Source organism: Protobothrops mucrosquamatus, unplaced genomic scaffold (genome assembly GCF_001527695.2).
Source record: "Protobothrops mucrosquamatus isolate PMUCROS unplaced genomic scaffold, P.Mucros_1.0 scaffold229, whole genome shotgun sequence".
NCBI lineage: Eukaryota > Metazoa > Chordata > Lepidosauria > Squamata > Viperidae > Protobothrops > Protobothrops mucrosquamatus.
In genome coordinates this window covers 478,040-494,332 of record NW_015386580.1, presented here as the reverse complement: position 1 = coordinate 494,332, position 16,293 = coordinate 478,040, and the positions used below count along the sequence as shown (strand labels likewise).

General features: G+C 35.4%; 1 protein-coding gene across 2 annotated transcripts; it reads left to right on the top strand.

Annotated features, from left to right (window-relative positions):
* The first annotated feature begins 928 nt into the window (after window positions 1–928).
* BUB3 (BUB3 mitotic checkpoint protein) lies at window positions 929–16,021 on the top strand. Of its 2 annotated transcripts, XM_015814215.1 has the most exons (8): window positions 929–1,040; window positions 3,524–3,718; window positions 5,460–5,529; window positions 8,166–8,317; window positions 10,060–10,218; window positions 11,059–11,236; window positions 11,820–12,036; window positions 14,675–16,021. In XM_015814215.1, exons 2-8 carry the CDS (start codon window positions 3,524–3,526, stop codon window positions 14,682–14,684), a joined length of 981 nt encoding a protein of 326 aa, XP_015669701.1. In that variant the 5' UTR covers window positions 929–1,040; the 3' UTR covers window positions 14,685–16,021. The 2 variants fall into 2 exon arrangements, with proteins under 2 accessions (XP_015669701.1, XP_015669702.1); XM_015814216.1 differs by lacking the exon at window positions 14,675–16,021 and having other exon boundaries at window positions 11,820–12,040.
* The last annotated feature ends 272 nt before the right edge of the window (window positions 16,022–16,293 follow it).

Below are 16,293 nucleotides of genomic sequence, written 5' to 3'. Positions count from 1 at the left end.
TGCTGGAAATGCTGGGCTTCTCAAGGCGAAAAGTGGCTTTCAATGTGTATTTTGTAGGAAGACCTGGAAGAATAGAACTGGCTTTATTTGCCCGCGAATTTTTGAACGACCGGATGGCAACGGGAAAAGTCTACTCGTTCTTTTGAACGGAATTCTTACTAAAATCAAGGGAACCTCTGATCACGGGGGGGGGGGGGGGGGGAAGGGGGTGTTAGATCATGCAGAAATACTACTTTATGTGAAATCTTCGCTTCCTAGTGGGAGCTTCCTGATTAACATGTGTTTTATCTCCTAGTTCTTGATTAAAGAAGAGTCAGTTTTATATTGGGGCTTCCCTTCGTTTTTCCAGGATCTGCTGAGGGACAGCAAAGCCTCCGGATTAAGGAGGTTTGCAATCATGCTCCCCTTTTATGCGTCTGCCAAATAGGTAGATAGATGAGTGCACATTGGTTTGGTTTGGGATACCGGCTTTCGGATTGAAAACCTCGCAGCCAACAGACACATAGCCTCTCTTTACTGCCGCCTAGCGATCACTCGGATCTTTGCAGTTAGATGTGCCAGCCACAACTTAAATTTTAAAACGGCATTCGGGTCTAAAGTTGAAGTCCAAAGAAGGGGGACAAAAAAACACCCGCAAACTTAAATCTGTGGTTTCTAACAAGTTCTCCCTCAGTCGCTTTTGTTCCGATGCTGACAGCGCCGCGTGAAAACCAAAATCTGGAAACGAGGTAACTGACGTCGAAGGGAAACGCCCATTTCCCCCCCCGACTTGAAAAGCAAAGGCGACCAACGAGAAACCGGAGCGCATTGCACGCCGGACGTTGTAGTCTTAGCTTCAGGGAGCGTGCTCGTCTCCCCGTGCGTACCGCTGAGTTATTCAAACCAGCCAATCCCGCTCGGGGAGCCGGTTTGTCGGCGCTGAGGCTGCTGGGAGAATCGGCCCGGTGAATTTGCGCGCGCGCGTGCGTGTACTCTACGTCCGTTGAGCAGAAGAGTTGGGGACGCGGGAGGCGTCCCTCGTCGCAACGCTGGAGGACAAGGTAAGGCGGGGGGGGGCTCGCGGGGGGGGGGGGTAGAGGCTTCCCTACCGGTATTAGTCCTTCAAATCGAGAGAGCGTTCCATGAAAACCGGAAGTAGGCCTTTTGATCCATCCCCACGTTACTACAGTTGAGGGCCCCTTCCTTCCTTCCTTCCTTCCTTCCCTCCCTCCTTCCTTCCCTCCCTCCTTCCTTCCTTCCTTCCTTCCTTCCCTCCCTCCCTCCCTCCCTCCTTCCTTCCTTCCTTCACTCACTCACTCACTCACTCACTCACTGCTGTTGAGGGCCCCTGCTCCCTTCCCTTCTTTTCCTCGATCCTCGTTTTGGAGTTGAGGCCCTTCCCTTCCCTTCCCACGTTTTTGGAGTTGAGGGCCCTTATTTCTTCCCCCCCCTCCCTCGCTTTTAAGGCTTCCTAAGTCAGGGCAGTCTTTGGCCTTTTCCCAAGTAAGCATGCATAGTATCCTACCGGCTGATTTTCTCCTATGGCAGTGTTTCTCAACCTAGACAATTTTAAGGCATGTGGACTTCAACTCCCAGAATTCCACAGCCAGCAATTGCTGGCTGTGGAATTCTGGGAGTTGAAGTCCACATGCCTTAAAATTGTCAAGGTTGAGAAACACTGTCCTATGGGAAGGTAGGAAGGCCACTCACACAGGTCATTGGCATCCTGGGGTGGATCATGGGCAGTCTGATAAACGAGAAAGGTCTACAGGTAGTCCTCAACTTACAACAGTTCATTTGGTGACCGTTTGAAGTTACAGTGGCACTGGAAAAAGTGACCTATGACCGTTTTTTCACTCTTGTGACTGCTGCAGCCTCCCCGTGGTCACGTGATTTGGATATTTGACAACTGGTTCATCATTTATGATGGCTGCAGTGTCCTGGGGTCATGGCGTCAGCTTTTGCGATCTTCTGTCAAGCAAAGTCAATGGGGAAACCAGGTTCACTTAACAACTGTGTTATTAACTTAACCACAGTGATTCACTTAACAAATGTAGCAAGAAAAGTAAAAAAAAAATGGAGCAAAACTCACTTAACAAATTTCTCATTGAAAAACATAAATGAGGACCACCTGTATCTGATCGGTAATTGTAATAAAGGTTTCATGCTATGGCAGATTTTCTTCATCTGGAGCCCTTTAGAAATTATAGGGCCACAACTTCCAGAATCTTCATATTAGGAAAAAGTTGATCCAGAGTGATAAAAGACAGAATGAGTTTTAGAAAAAAGGGTACTGAATTTGAAGTTGAAGAGGTGAAGGGCTACTAGAGCTTGTAAAAATTTGGACACTCTCTTGATGGCAGCCAGGTATTAAGACTTTGCTGTCACTTACAGTAGGATTAGCCAGGTTTTTATAGGCCAGATTTGGTAATCCCACTACTAAACGTATGAAAGATAAGAGCTCCTGCTTTGCACATGCATTTTTTGTTTTTTTTTTTAAATTAAAGCCCCATTCTGTTTATCTGAACTTTGTTGTTTTCTGTTTCTTTTCCCCTTTCAATTCTTTTTATTTTCTGTTTCTTTTCCCCTTTCAATTCTTTTTATTTTAAGAGCATTAGTGGTATGTCTAGTGGAGTCAGTTAGATCTAGTGGTTTACCAGACTAGAAACTGAGAGACTGACTTCTAGTTCAATTTTAGTCATGAAAGCCAGCTGGGTGACCTTGGGTCAGCCATACACCTAAGGAGTCTGCTGGTTTGAAAAGTAATCCAGGTTAACTGCATTTCCATCTCTGACTGACAATATTGACAATGGACTGCTTTGCAGGTTTGTTGCAAGCTGCAAAATTTCAGATATTATTATTAGAGAGAATGCCTCTCATAAATTTTATGTGTACAGTGGACTGTTTTTATATAAGTTTTTTTTTAGTAATTGATACACTTTTTAGTAATACAAGATAAATAATGATGATCAATGCATTTGAAAACTGCTTTTTGGCTAGAATGTTTTTTCTTTTTTTAGTTTAAATCAATTACAACATAGTTTTTTTTACAGAATATAAATGCCACAAATATACCAGTAGAAGAGAATATATGTACCTCAGCGTTGAACTGTGTGAAGTCCTTGGTGCTCTCTGAGCTTTGCTGTTTGCTTGTAGTTGTTTCATTATTCAACTAGGTAACATCAGTGTAATATATTACCAGTGGCATGCATATCAGTGTCACTGATAATGTTACCTAGTTGGGTGATGAAATGTCTGCAAGCAATTAACCAACCTCAGGGAGCACCAATGACTCAACTGCCACAAATATTCATAATGTAAAATTACACCCATAAAAATTAAAAAGAAATATAATAGTAATACTACAAAGTTCTTCAGTTAAATTCATACTGTGGAGATGCATATTATAGTATTATACAGCTAAGTATTTATTAAGAATTTTGTAAAGAAATAATGACTAGATAATCACAATTGCACTTCCAAACATGTTTATGTAGAAATTTTAAGCAATAATTACGCATCTAACTTTGCACAATCTTATCAGATGACTGGATCAAATGAATTTAAGCTGAACCAACCTCCAGAAGATGGAATCTCATCAGTGAAATTCAATCCAAACACATCTCAGTTTTTGCTTGTTTCTTCTTGGGACACATCTGTTCGATTATATGATGTTCCTGCCAACACCATGAGACTCAAGTATCAACACACTGGAGCAGTACTTGACTGTGCTTTTTATGTAAGTTTTTTTTGTTCTTATGTTTTGAAATTTGAAAGTACCAAGAAAACACAAAGGAAATACTTAGTTCATCTAATAGATGATTAGAACTTTGGGCTGTACAGTATTCTGAAACATGTGTTAGCATTTTGCACATTTTTGCTCTTCCTTTCTACAAATAATCTGTATTATCATCAAAAAACTTTGCATTTCTACATGGGCTATTCTTTATCCAGGCCTTCAATTAATTGGTGAAAATATGAATTAAGTGTTTTATGTATTGGTATAATTCCTGGTGTTTTTCTTTATATAAGCAATCTGCCATATTCAAATGAGTGTAGATATTTTACAATAATAAAAACAAACTTTTTTTTGTAATTTGGGAAACTGAAAAAAGGCAAGTTCTAGGCTGATTATAAATAACAAAAGTGATCTTGTAAACTTGAAGATGGCAACTATCTAAAAGAGAACAAGGATGAAAAGTTGGAGGAGAAAAACAAAGTTCTTCCTATTAGTTGCCATAATGTTCAACTGTAATTTTTTTTCTTGTTTCATTCTTAAAGTCTAGGCAGCAGGAAGAGTGAGTGTCACAATTTAAAAGGGCTAAAAGCTGAAATCTAGATCTGTTGCTGACTTTCTGCTTTACAGCCTAGTGGAATTACTGTTAACTAGTTGATAGTTGAGCAAGAACACAGTGCAGATTGTTTCTCAGAGGTGCTGGAATAATTTGTTCCCTTGTTCTTTAATTGTGTAGCAAGTTGGAATGGTTGTTGCTAGATGACTGTTGAAGGATGATTAAAAGAGGTTGTTTTAATAAGGCTAATGGAATAGCTTTATTTCCACTCTTCCCTTTTACTTTGCATCTTAGAGTGGCTCCCAGATAATTGGTTGGCTGTATTGAGAATTTTGAAATAAGTCAATATACAATTAAGTAAATCAAAATAAAATTGAATTAACGACAGGTAACTAGTCAAAATTGGTCTGGTCACAATTGTTAATTCTAAGTAGGAAATCATTTTTATGTCACTTTTCATAATAATTTATTCTTTCTCATATAATTGCTGCATCTTAGGTTAAGTTTAATTATTATTTTTTGCATATGATAATCTTGATACATACAAAGCCATCTTAACCCATGGGAGGAAAATCTTCCAAACTTGGTTTGATGATACTTTATTAGAAGTAGCCCAAATTACATAAATAGTGGATAGTTTTTTTTAAGTTTTTCAGAACCTTTAATCAGGCAATGTGCTATATCATTAAGGGGTGGGAGAAAGCAAAACAGTTCAAAACTTTGATAGAGCCAAAGCCGTGAGATCTGTAGGTCATTTAATCCTAAAATGATGACTCTGACATAAAGATTGGTAGACCTTAATCCAATGAATATGTTGACAAATGTGTTGAATGAGAACTTACGTTTTAGTCTTTATTTTTGCAGTGTGTTTGGGCTACTGATTGAAAATAAACCTATCTCTAGTAAGTCCAAGGTACTGAAACTGAGTTGAGTTACTATTCCTTCCTCATATACTTTGAAGATCCTGCATAACTTTCCTGATGTTTTCTGCTTATGTGTCTTTTTGGCATTAGCATAAAATAACACAGGAACCTAATCACAATAATTAGAGAGCAACTATATCCCCAGAACCCCAAAGTATGCAACATTTATAAGCCTTACAGCTTTATATGTGACATTGGAGGGAAAAGTGGCTTTTACTATGTTTGTTCTGCAATTATAGAACCTGTAAATAACTTTGTTTTGAAGGACCCTACACATGCCTGGAGTGGAGGATTAGATCGGCAGCTGAAAATGCATGACTTGAACACTGATCAAGGTAAAACTAACCTGATAGTGTCATAGAGTTTGCAGACAGAAAACATATCAGGCTTCAATAGTTGAATCAGGAGGGGAGCCATCCATGACTTATTATCTGAGAATAAACTTCCATACAGTCCTTATTTCTGAGTCAACATACCGGACCTGGTTACCTTCGAGACCGCCTCCTGCCACAGATTACCCCCCACCGACCTGTACGCTCTCACAGAGTGGGTCTCCTCAGGGTACCGTCGGCCAGACAGTGCCGGCTGGCGACCCCAAGGGGGAGGGCCTTCTCTGTGGGAGCTCCCACCCTCTGGAACGAACTGCCCCCAGAGATCAGGGTGATTCCTGATCNTATGTCACTTTTCATAATAATTTATTCTTTCTCATATAATTGCTGCATCTTAGGTTAAGTTTAATTATTATTTTTTGCATATGATAATCTTGATACATACAAAGCCATCTTAACCCATGGGAGGAAAATCTTCCAAACTTGGTTTGATGATACTTTATTAGAAGTAGCCCAAATTACATAAATAGTGGATAGTTTTTTTAAGTTTTTCAGAACCTTTAATCAGGCAATGTGCTATATCAGTAAGGGGTGGGAGAAAGCAAAACAGTTCAAAACTTTGATAGAGCCAAAGCCGTGAGATCTGTAGGTCATTTAATCCTAAAATGATGACTCTGACATAAAGATTGGTAGACCTTAATCCAATGAATATGTTGACAAATGTGTTGAATGAGAACTTACGTTTTAGTCTTTATTTTTGCAGTGTGTTTGGGCTACTGATTGAAAATAAACCTATCTCTAGTAAGTCCAAGGTACTGAAACTGAATTGAGTTACTATTCCTTCCTCATATACTTTGAAGATCCTGCATAACTTTCCTGATGTTTTCTGCTTATGTGTCTTTTTGGCATTAGCATAAAATAACACAGGAACCTAATCACAATAATTAGAGAGCAACTATATCCCCAGAACCCCAAAGTATGCAACATTTATAAGCCTTACAGCTTTATATGTGACATTGGAGGGAAAAGTGGCTTTTACTATGTTTATTCTGCAATTATAGAACCTGTAAATAACTTTGTTTTGAAGGACCCTACACATGCCTGGAGTGGAGGATTAGATCGGCAGCTGAAAATGCATGACTTGAACACTGATCAAGGTAAAACTAACCTGATAGTGTCATAGAGTTTGCAGACAGAAAACATATCAGGCTTCAATAGTTGAATCAGGAGGGGAGCCATCCATGACTTATTATCTGAGAATAAACTTCCATACAGTCCTTATTTCTGAGTCAACATACGGGACTTCAATATAATTCAACAAAATAGAAAACTCTGGCCAAATTTCATAAATTATTGCTTTGGTTCTTTTTGAAAGAAAATGTTTTATTTCTTCTCTATGAAACCAGCTGCAGTGTATTTTTTTTTATTTAAACACTATGTTATTCATTTATCTAACAAACATGGGGCAGTGATAACCAATATTATCTCTCAAACTAGGTTGTATTCACAGCAATTTAATGTCATAGGCTTCCTTCTCACAATATTCTCTTTGCTGAGATTATGGGAAATAGGTATTCATTCATCTATAAATTATTGGAACACCATGCCAATGTGTACCCCAGTATTTGACAGATACTGCCAAATTATGTTAAATTGTTCCTGAAGCTTCTTTCAGCTAAAACAGAGGAACCTTGAAAGATTTTTTTTAAAGGGGATTTTTTTGTATTGGGTTGACTTTTTCTTTGAAAAATTTTCATGAGAGATTTTCTCAGATTTTTTTTTAAATTGCAGGCTAATGGTGCCATCTGAAGAAAGCCGCTTACTAAGTGTCTGATACCTAAGTAGAGTATATAATTGCAAAATATTAAACTTATTAAGAGTGTATTTTCAAAAGCCCATCCTCATTATTTTAAAAATTGATTATTTTTAATCTTTGTTATTGTGAACTATGATCAGGCACTTAGATATTGGAAGCAGAAGAGCTGAATGAAATGAGATAAATAAGAACTTTCCATAAGAGTGTTTGCATAAATTGAAGATATTGGAAAGCTCGGGCGTAACTTTGAAGGAAAAAGCTATTAAAGCGATAAAAGATTTTAGACTAAAAATTGTATTAAACATCCCGATAAAAGCTTCTAAACAGTTTAATACTATTATGTTGACAAATTGAATAGTAATATAGGAAGAAGGAGCTTATTGACAATGGTTTGTTGAGATTGTTTTGTATCTTAAATAGCGGCAAAGGCATGCACTAATGTGGTCATGCGGCATTCACCAGTTATTAGATTTTCCTGGTAAGCTGTTCATGACTAGAATTTTCAGTTGCATCCAGCAGTTAGGTGCGTAAATCTCTCTTATTCATTTGAAAATCTCTGCATGGGCACCAACTTCCCTGCTAAGCTTCTTTGAAATAGTGAGTTGATACCTATTAGTCTACATTTAACACTTCAGGAGTGTATATCTGTTGTAAAGATTAGAGGATCAAACATTCCTTAAAGGATGCCCCAGCATCTATATAGATTAATGAATGGCTGGTCAAACCGTGATACTTGTGCGTGAATATCACCTTAATCTTTTTATTACATTTCACTATCCCTGTATCTAGTAAAGCTAAATGCATTATTATTATTTTTTTCAAACAGAAAATCTTGTTGGCAGTCACGATGCTCCTATAAGATGTGTTGAATATTGTCCAGAAGTGAATGTAATGGTAACAGGAAGTTGGGATCAAACAGTCAAGTTATGGGATCCAAGAACACCTTGTAATGCTGGAACATTTTCTCAGCCTGAAAAGGTTTGTCCTTGTTATTTAGAGTGCTATACATCATTTCAATATGGATTAATTCTACTGATTACTGTAGATACATATCAATAAACATACAATTGCATAGTGAGTTAAAATTAATGTGTACAACAGAGATGTGCAAAACTTTTCTGTGAATGGAACATTTGCAGAACAACATATCTGGATGTTCCAAACTAATATGATCAGCAGGAAAAATAGAATGCTCAATATTCTCAAGAATTTTCCCATGGAACAGTAAGATTTGCAACTAAAATGTATTTGAGCAATTAAATATTAATATCTCCCATATTAGGTCATTGTTTTGGGATTATACATTGTGAAATTTCCTTTTCCTATTCAGGAGAAAAATGGTGGGAGAAAACTGGAGATTTACCTTTGGTTAGAGTGCTTATTTATATGTTTGTTCTGTCTTTGAGTCAGACTTGATCCCTGGTAAATGGAAAAAAAATCAATGCAGTTCTTTAGGTAGCACTTTTAGAAGTTACTTCGTAAGTCTGAGAGGGAGAGACTGGTCTAAGATCACCCAGCTGGCTTTCACAATTTCCTTGCTCCTACTCCAACATCTTAATCAGTAGACCAAACAGGGTCTCTTAAGGTGTACTAATCAGCTTTAAAATGTCAGATATAACAAAGTCATGGTTTAATTAAATTTCCATTCCTGAGTGCTAAATTGTACTTTTTCTATTCTTAAAGAAATTAATTTGTGTAAACCAGTAATATAGTTAGTTAGCCAAGGTATATTCAGCATCAAAGTATTCCTTATATACAATATGAACTGTAACACTTATTTCTTAGTCGCTTAGTTAAGTCCTTATCAGAGTTTGGCCTAGGATTCCTTAGGGGTTGGTTATCACACACTTGTTTCATTTTCACATGAACCAGTGAGAAAGATCATCTGTCAATTCTGGGTCTGTCATCACAAGTAAGCTATTAAAGGTGTGGTAGAACTTGAGCTTGTATGAAATTGTTTATATGTGGCTATCTTTGCAGTAATAAAATGTCACTGTTAAACTTGTGTTGTAATATAGTTTATTTTTTTGGCTCTACTATTAATTGGAGCAGGTCTTAATTTGTTGCCCTTGGGAACTACTATATATGTTATTGTATGAGATTAGGATTAGATATTTCATTTAAATAGATACAATTAATTTGAACATTTCTGTGGTAGAATAAATTCCTTAAAATATCCTTGGCCAAATTTATCTTTTATCTTAACGTTTATATTTTTACTAAAACGAGACTTATGACTACAGGTAGTCCTCAATTTAAAACAGTTCATTTAGTGACCGTTCAAAGTTAACAACGGCACTAAAAAAAGTGATTTAACAACCATTTTTCACATGACGGTTGCAGCATCCCCATGGTTGTGTGATCAAAATTCGGACACTTGGCAAGTAGTTCATCCTTAAGATGGTTGCGGGTGTCCCAGGATTATGTAAGCACCTTTTGTGACCTTCTGATAAGCAAAGTCAATGGGAAGCCAGATTCACTTAACAACCATGTTAACTAAGTTAACAAATGCAACGATTCACTTAACAATTGTGGCAAGAAAGATCATAAAATGTGGCAAAATTCACTTAACAAACGTCTCACTTAGCAACATAAATTTTGGGCGCCATTGTTCTTTGGGCCTGTTTGGAAAGCACATTTGTTTAACATCTTTGAAATGCTGGCAGCCCATATACTAAAATTAGGTATACTAATGCAAAATGTGCATCCTTTTGTTCAAGGTATATACATTATCTGTATCTGGTGACAGATTGATAGTGGGAACAGCTGGTCGAAGAGTTCTGGTGTGGGACTTACGGAACATGGGCTATGTTCAGCAGAGAAGAGAATCAAGTCTTAAATATCAGACCCGTTGCATCAGGGCATTTCCCAACAAACAGGTATTTAACTTGTATAGCAATATTTCATATTTAAGCTTGTTGAATGAAACATACTATTGTTACTTCAGCTGTCTCCTGGCTTATTGAAACTTCCGAATTTTGCTATTTTTCTTTGGGTTTGTATGTGTCTAGACATGCCCGGAGTTGTTTTGAAATTAGTCGGTCTAGAAATTTGATGAATCAATTATAGCGTATGGGAATTCAGTTCAATGTACAGAAAATATTGCAACAGCATCATGTTTAATACGGTTTCATTTTCCTAAAAGGTAGGCTTTCAGAAAATACATAAAACTACTTTCTTAAGAGCCCTTTCTAGATTGACTTTTTCCTGGACCTGTCAGCACTATGAAGAAAATTAACTTTGAAACAAGAGAGTCTTTATTTTGGTTACTGTACCATTATTTTTGATGGGATTCAGTGTAGCATCTAATCATTATTTTCTATTCTTGTGGTAGAAGAAAAAAGGAGGAAACAAATTATCCTTTTGATTAAAAAATAGTAAGCAGTCCTAGAAGTAGATTTCTTTTTTAACACAGTGAAGGCATTAATTTTATCTATTATTTGTGGGCAAATACATTCCCTAATGAAGTCTTTGGGATGGCTTTTCATTTCTGAAAAGATGTTGGGATATATTTCTGTTTCCAAGATTTCTGAATTAATCTACTGAATTTCTCAGTAGACGTGAAGTAGGAAATTATCTCCATCTTCGGAATCTTTTATTTCACAGGATACGTACATTTTGAAGTGCACAGATGTAGAATGTGATAGAAGTATTTACACAAAAGAAAACTTTACTAGTTGTTTGTGACAATAACTAAAGGATTGCTATGTGTTCAATAGGGCTATGTGTTAAGCTCCATAGAAGGTCGGGTTGCAGTTGAATATTTGGACCCAAGTTTGGAGGTGCAGAAGAAAAAATATGCTTTCAAATGCCACAGATTGAAGGAGAATAACATTGAGCAGATTTACCCCGTCAATGCCATCTCTTTTCATAATGTCCATAACACATTTGCTACAGGTAATTATTTTCTTATTGTATCACTGATAGTAGATATTCAGATCTAATTTGTATGGATAGTGATCCTGGTTTCATATGCAATATTGCATCAATTTTATTATTTATTTGGTGGCTAAGCAGCATACACAGGTTTATATTTATTTTTCTTCCAGAACAACTGCTCTGTTCAGCAATTTGATTTGTCCAGAGTTATGCAATGAGTTTTTATGTCTGAGGGATGGCTTAGAACTTGGATTCTCCAGCAAGCCCTGAATCATTTTATGATCTTTGTATAGAAAATAGGATATTGTGAAATCTTGGGCCAGTATTTAGCCCCTGAAGTTCTTTTAATTGGCCATAACTGCAGTTCCTGAACATTTGCAACATGTTAAATTGAGGGGGGAAAGTACAGAGTGTAATGGCATTTGAACTAATTGAGTTGCCCTGATTTCAGATTGTTGGGCTTGTTTCTTTTCTGAATTTTTGTTCTCTTATAGCTAAAATTGATAAAATCTTTTGCACTAACCTTAAAAATTTGTACTAAGGTTACAGAAGAATGTAACATTAGTTCCTAATAACTCCCTTCTTACACATCTATTTGTAGGTGGTTCTGATGGCTTTGTCAATATTTGGGATCCGTTCAACAAAAAAAGACTCTGCCAATTTCATCGGTACCCTACCAGTATAGCTTCACTAGCTTTCAGTAATGATGGGACTACTCTTGCAATAGCATCCTCATATATGTATGAAATGGATGACATTGAACATCCTGAAGATGGTATCTACATTCGCCAAGTGACTGATGCAGAAACAAAACCCAAGTAAGTATGCTCCACCCATACTTGAATTGCTCTAAGTGCTTATTCCAGGATTGATTATTTTCCTGAATTCATGCATAGCATTGTTGATTACTGTAGAAAGTACATTTTCACCATAAGACTGGAATTGATTTTATCTTCTCTCCACACTCTCGATATCTGTAGGCTATTAGGTAACTGAGGGATAAAATTATCTATTTGTTTTAGGGAAGGAGATCAAAATTTCTTTCTTTCTGAATGAACTATTATACAAAATTGTACTATTTCTGGCTTATTGCTTTCAAATGAAGCTGAAGAAGCAAAGATCACCACTGTGAGCAAAACTAATTATGTAGGATTTTAAACCATTGACTGTCATTTTTGCATGTGGGTCAGCTCTTAACTTTAATATGTTGAGCTTGAATTAGATACAGCAGTTGTGTAAATTACACACACAATTGGATATCCTTTGATATCCAAAATTATGCCACAACTGGTAACACAGACAAAATGGGGAGGTGCACAGACTTCATATATGTACTCTCAAACTAAATATATTGTGAGGTTTTTTCATCATCAGTGCTATTTAGTTATATTGTTTCTAGTGTATATTAAAATAAGAAAATGCATTGCATATGCTTGTAAGCTTTGAAAATAGGTTACTGATTACTGTCAATAGCCCACAAGTATCTGATTGCCATTGGCATATGGACCTTTTGGAAGAAAAGGTAGTGCAGGTATGGACATAAAATTGCCTGAATGCCTGTAGGAAAGCTAAATCTCTTAATATAAAACCGGAACATTATATTATTATATTAGAAAAAAGAGAAGGACATGTGCAGTTTGCAATTTAGAGCTTTTGTTTGAATAAGATTGCATTTTTGTTTGGCCTTTTTATTATTTTGAATTCTTGTGATTGGGAAAGCTTTGAGTCATCTTCCTAAACTCTGCCTGTTGAAGAGACTGTGAATCACATTGTATTTTTTTGCTCATTAAAACTTGTAATTGGATCAAAAGTATCTCACAGTCTGGTAATTTGAAATTTAACCTGATTACTGCATTTTGAGATAGAATTTATGGAAGGCTATTACAGTGATATTTCCAAAATCAATTAGTTCAATTGGAGTGATGCAAATCACTCAAGCAAAAGAACTAGAATTATGAAGAATGTCTAGATTTCAAGGATTATTTATTTATTTCACTTATAAAATGCATTATGTTTACTCCCCCCCAAAAAAGCCCCTCCCAGATATAAAATCCTAAACCCCATTCCTAAGGGCAATAAAAGATTGAAGTGATGACATTTCCATAGGTTAATATAAAACTTCATGGTGTCCTGGAATTCAGTACTATGCACATTTGTTTCACTTAGCTGTATGATCTGCTTCAAGCATGTATATAAGTAATATTGCATTCACATTCTTCTTAAAGCAGAAGCACATCACCTTACAATGGAGCCAGTAAATGTTCATTACATTACATTACATTCTTAACATATTCAGATATTCAATCTGTGTAGAGAGACCCCAATAAAAGGTTTTAATATTTTAGTTAGAGGTAACATTGAATAATAATATGATATTTTTTTGTGTGAAAATTTGTTGCTGTGCTTGGATGTATTGTTTAAAAATACTATCAGAAATAATAGAGAAAGCATTCCAAAACAGCACTGTAGCAATAGCACTTAGACTTACTGTATTTTATATGTCAATCATAATAATTTTAAATTTCATATTTTTAGTCAGTTTCTTTATTTTTGTCTATGATCTGTTATGCTTTGCATAGAGTGCAAAAAAAAAAAATAAGCTTAGTGCAAATTGTTTTCACTTATCATATCCTTTTTCTTATGGATGTGTTCCTGTAAATTATTTGCATTGCGAGAATTTAACATGGGAAACTCTCTTAGTGGAGTGAAGACAATCATATGACTTTACATTCAGCTGTTTCGATACTTGTGTTGTGCTTGCTAATTATAGGGATGCTTCATTCTGCTTTTCGAGGAGGTTAATCTGCAATTAAACAATATTTCCTCTTAGCTGTCCATTATTTTCTGGAACAGATGGTTCATCATTTCCTGGGCTGTTAAAAACAGCAAGGTTAAGGTTAGACTCTTGGGAGTTGGTTAGTTTTGAATCTTATTACAGGATGTAGAAGCAAAACTAATAAGAATAGCACTTAATATCATTTTGTGGCTGCAAACAATTATTTATTAGTAAACAATTGATCCCAGAAGGGCAAATTGTTTGAATCGGTAATGAGCTGAGACAAGGCAGAGCATTCTGTATCTGTTTATTTGCAAAATAATTGTAACATAATTGCAATGCATTTAGACAGGCATCTATTTGGACTTGTTTCTCTCTATAAATGAATTTCTGAAAGTTTAATTTATTTTTCTACATGTTTATTCCTTTCTTCAGCCAGATGCGATAGAAGTTTCATAGTGATTCAGTACCATAAACACATTCAATAATAAAATTGATAATAGCTCCTTACTATTTCTAAAATTCTTAATAATGATTCTGTTTTGATGTATTTTGAAATACAAGGAAACGTTAAATCTTCTTGGGATTTTGTAAAGGTCTGCTGCTTTAGAAAGTTAAAAATTTATTTAGAACAATACAGAAATGCAAATACATGTCTAAAATCTCTTTCTTTATTGCAGGTCAACTTAATCTTGATCAGAAACTTCTAGCAAAACAAACTAATCCTTTGATTAAATGAAGATGTTTCAATGTTGTTGTCATAATGTTTTCATTGGCTATATTGTAAATCTTTTTTTAAAAAACAGCCAAGAATTGTTAATTTTTGTTCACCTGATTTTGAAATATATCTTTAAGCCAGTTCATTCTTTTGAAATGTGACAGTTGAATTTTTGTATAGATTAATGGTGGCCTAATTGTTTGAATAAATATTTTCAACCCTCTCTCTCTCTCACCCCCCTTCTATCCTAAAAGTCCTACTTTCAACAGCAGTGGTGGTAAATATTAAATCCTGAATTTAATAATGGCATCGTTTTTGGTGTACTGGGCTTGTACATCAGCAACAATATGATGAAGAAAACATTTTGACTTTTTTCAAGCAACTTAAATTTAATGGCTGTAACTCTAACCCTTCCCTGTTTATTTTTTTATTGTAATTAAGTTCTGTGGTCAGCAGGTTTACGAAAGTATGTCCTGCAGATTTAAGGAATTTATAGCATAAATTGAAATTTTATGGTCATTGTTAATGACCGGTGTCTACTTTTGAAATTTGATTCCTTGGAAAAAAGTATATTTTGTCTTTAAATAAGCACCCAGTTCCACAACAGATATTTGTATCAGATAAAAACAATTGTTTCTACAAATGTGTTGTTACTTGCAGAATATTAATTTGAAATATAATAAATTCAGGATAGAATTGTAAATTCTATATGGCTAAAATTTAAAATACATAGACTTTCTTAATTCTTGAAACAATTTTCATTTACAACTAGAATTAAATACTGATGGCAATAAAATATGCAATTAAAAAAAGTAAAGAGATTGCTAAGAATATCGATCCATAGAATCCATGTGAAAATTTTGATAAATAATTATTTGTAGATCCCAAATTGTGCCTTCTTTGAAACTTTTCCTAAAATTTTATTTTTTGGGGAGGAAGCTTTGGATATTTTCTTTTGTTACTTAAACTTTATTAATCTGATTTTAGGATGTAATTTTCAGTTTTTATTTCCCCCTTCAAAATGTTTTCAGATTACATTAGTGGTTTTTAGAGGGGCATTTTTGGTGATAAAGTTTGTTCACCTTTGCTCTAGAATTAGTAATAGTTTACATAGTTATAGAACAGGTTTAGTATCTATGTTTATTAGTAATCTTTACCACAACATTGGATCATCTGATTATCTTTCTGTAATTGTCCCAATATCCTAATGGTTAGTTTCTGCCTTGGCTGTGTGATTCAGATATCCCTGAAAATATATTTCAAGAAAAGTATCAACTATTCTGTTTCCATTAAAAAAGTTATCAATGTATCATACTTCAGCCTTTATTCTGTTAAGTCACATTTAGCTTTGCTCCAGCTGTAGTCTGTCTAAATGGTCTTCAGATTAATGAAGTAGAAATGTATTGCTTCTGTACTTTCAGAACAATGAAATCTTAGTAGTAAGGGTTATTTTTGAAATAGAAAGCCTTTCCATTTTATTCCCTTATGAGTCATGAAAATTAATGCATTCCATTTTTTCAGCCATTTGCTATTGCCACAATTGACAGCCTTTGAAAATGATTCTGAAACTGTCAACCGATC

What these genes read in the sequence shown, in the direction of transcription:
- BUB3 (XM_015814215.1), top strand. Translation starts at nt 3,524, where the DNA reads ATGACTGGATCAAATGAATTTAAGCTGAACCAACCTCCAGAAGATGGA. An exon ending in TACTTGACTGTGCTTTTTAT is followed by an intron (nt 3,719 to 5,459) that starts GTAAGTTTTTTT and finishes TTTGTTTTGAAG; the next exon opens with GACCCTACACATGCCTGGAG. An exon ending in CATTTTCTCAGCCTGAAAAG is followed by an intron (nt 8,318 to 10,059) that starts GTTTGTCCTTGT and finishes CTTTTGTTCAAG; the next exon opens with GTATATACATTATCTGTATC.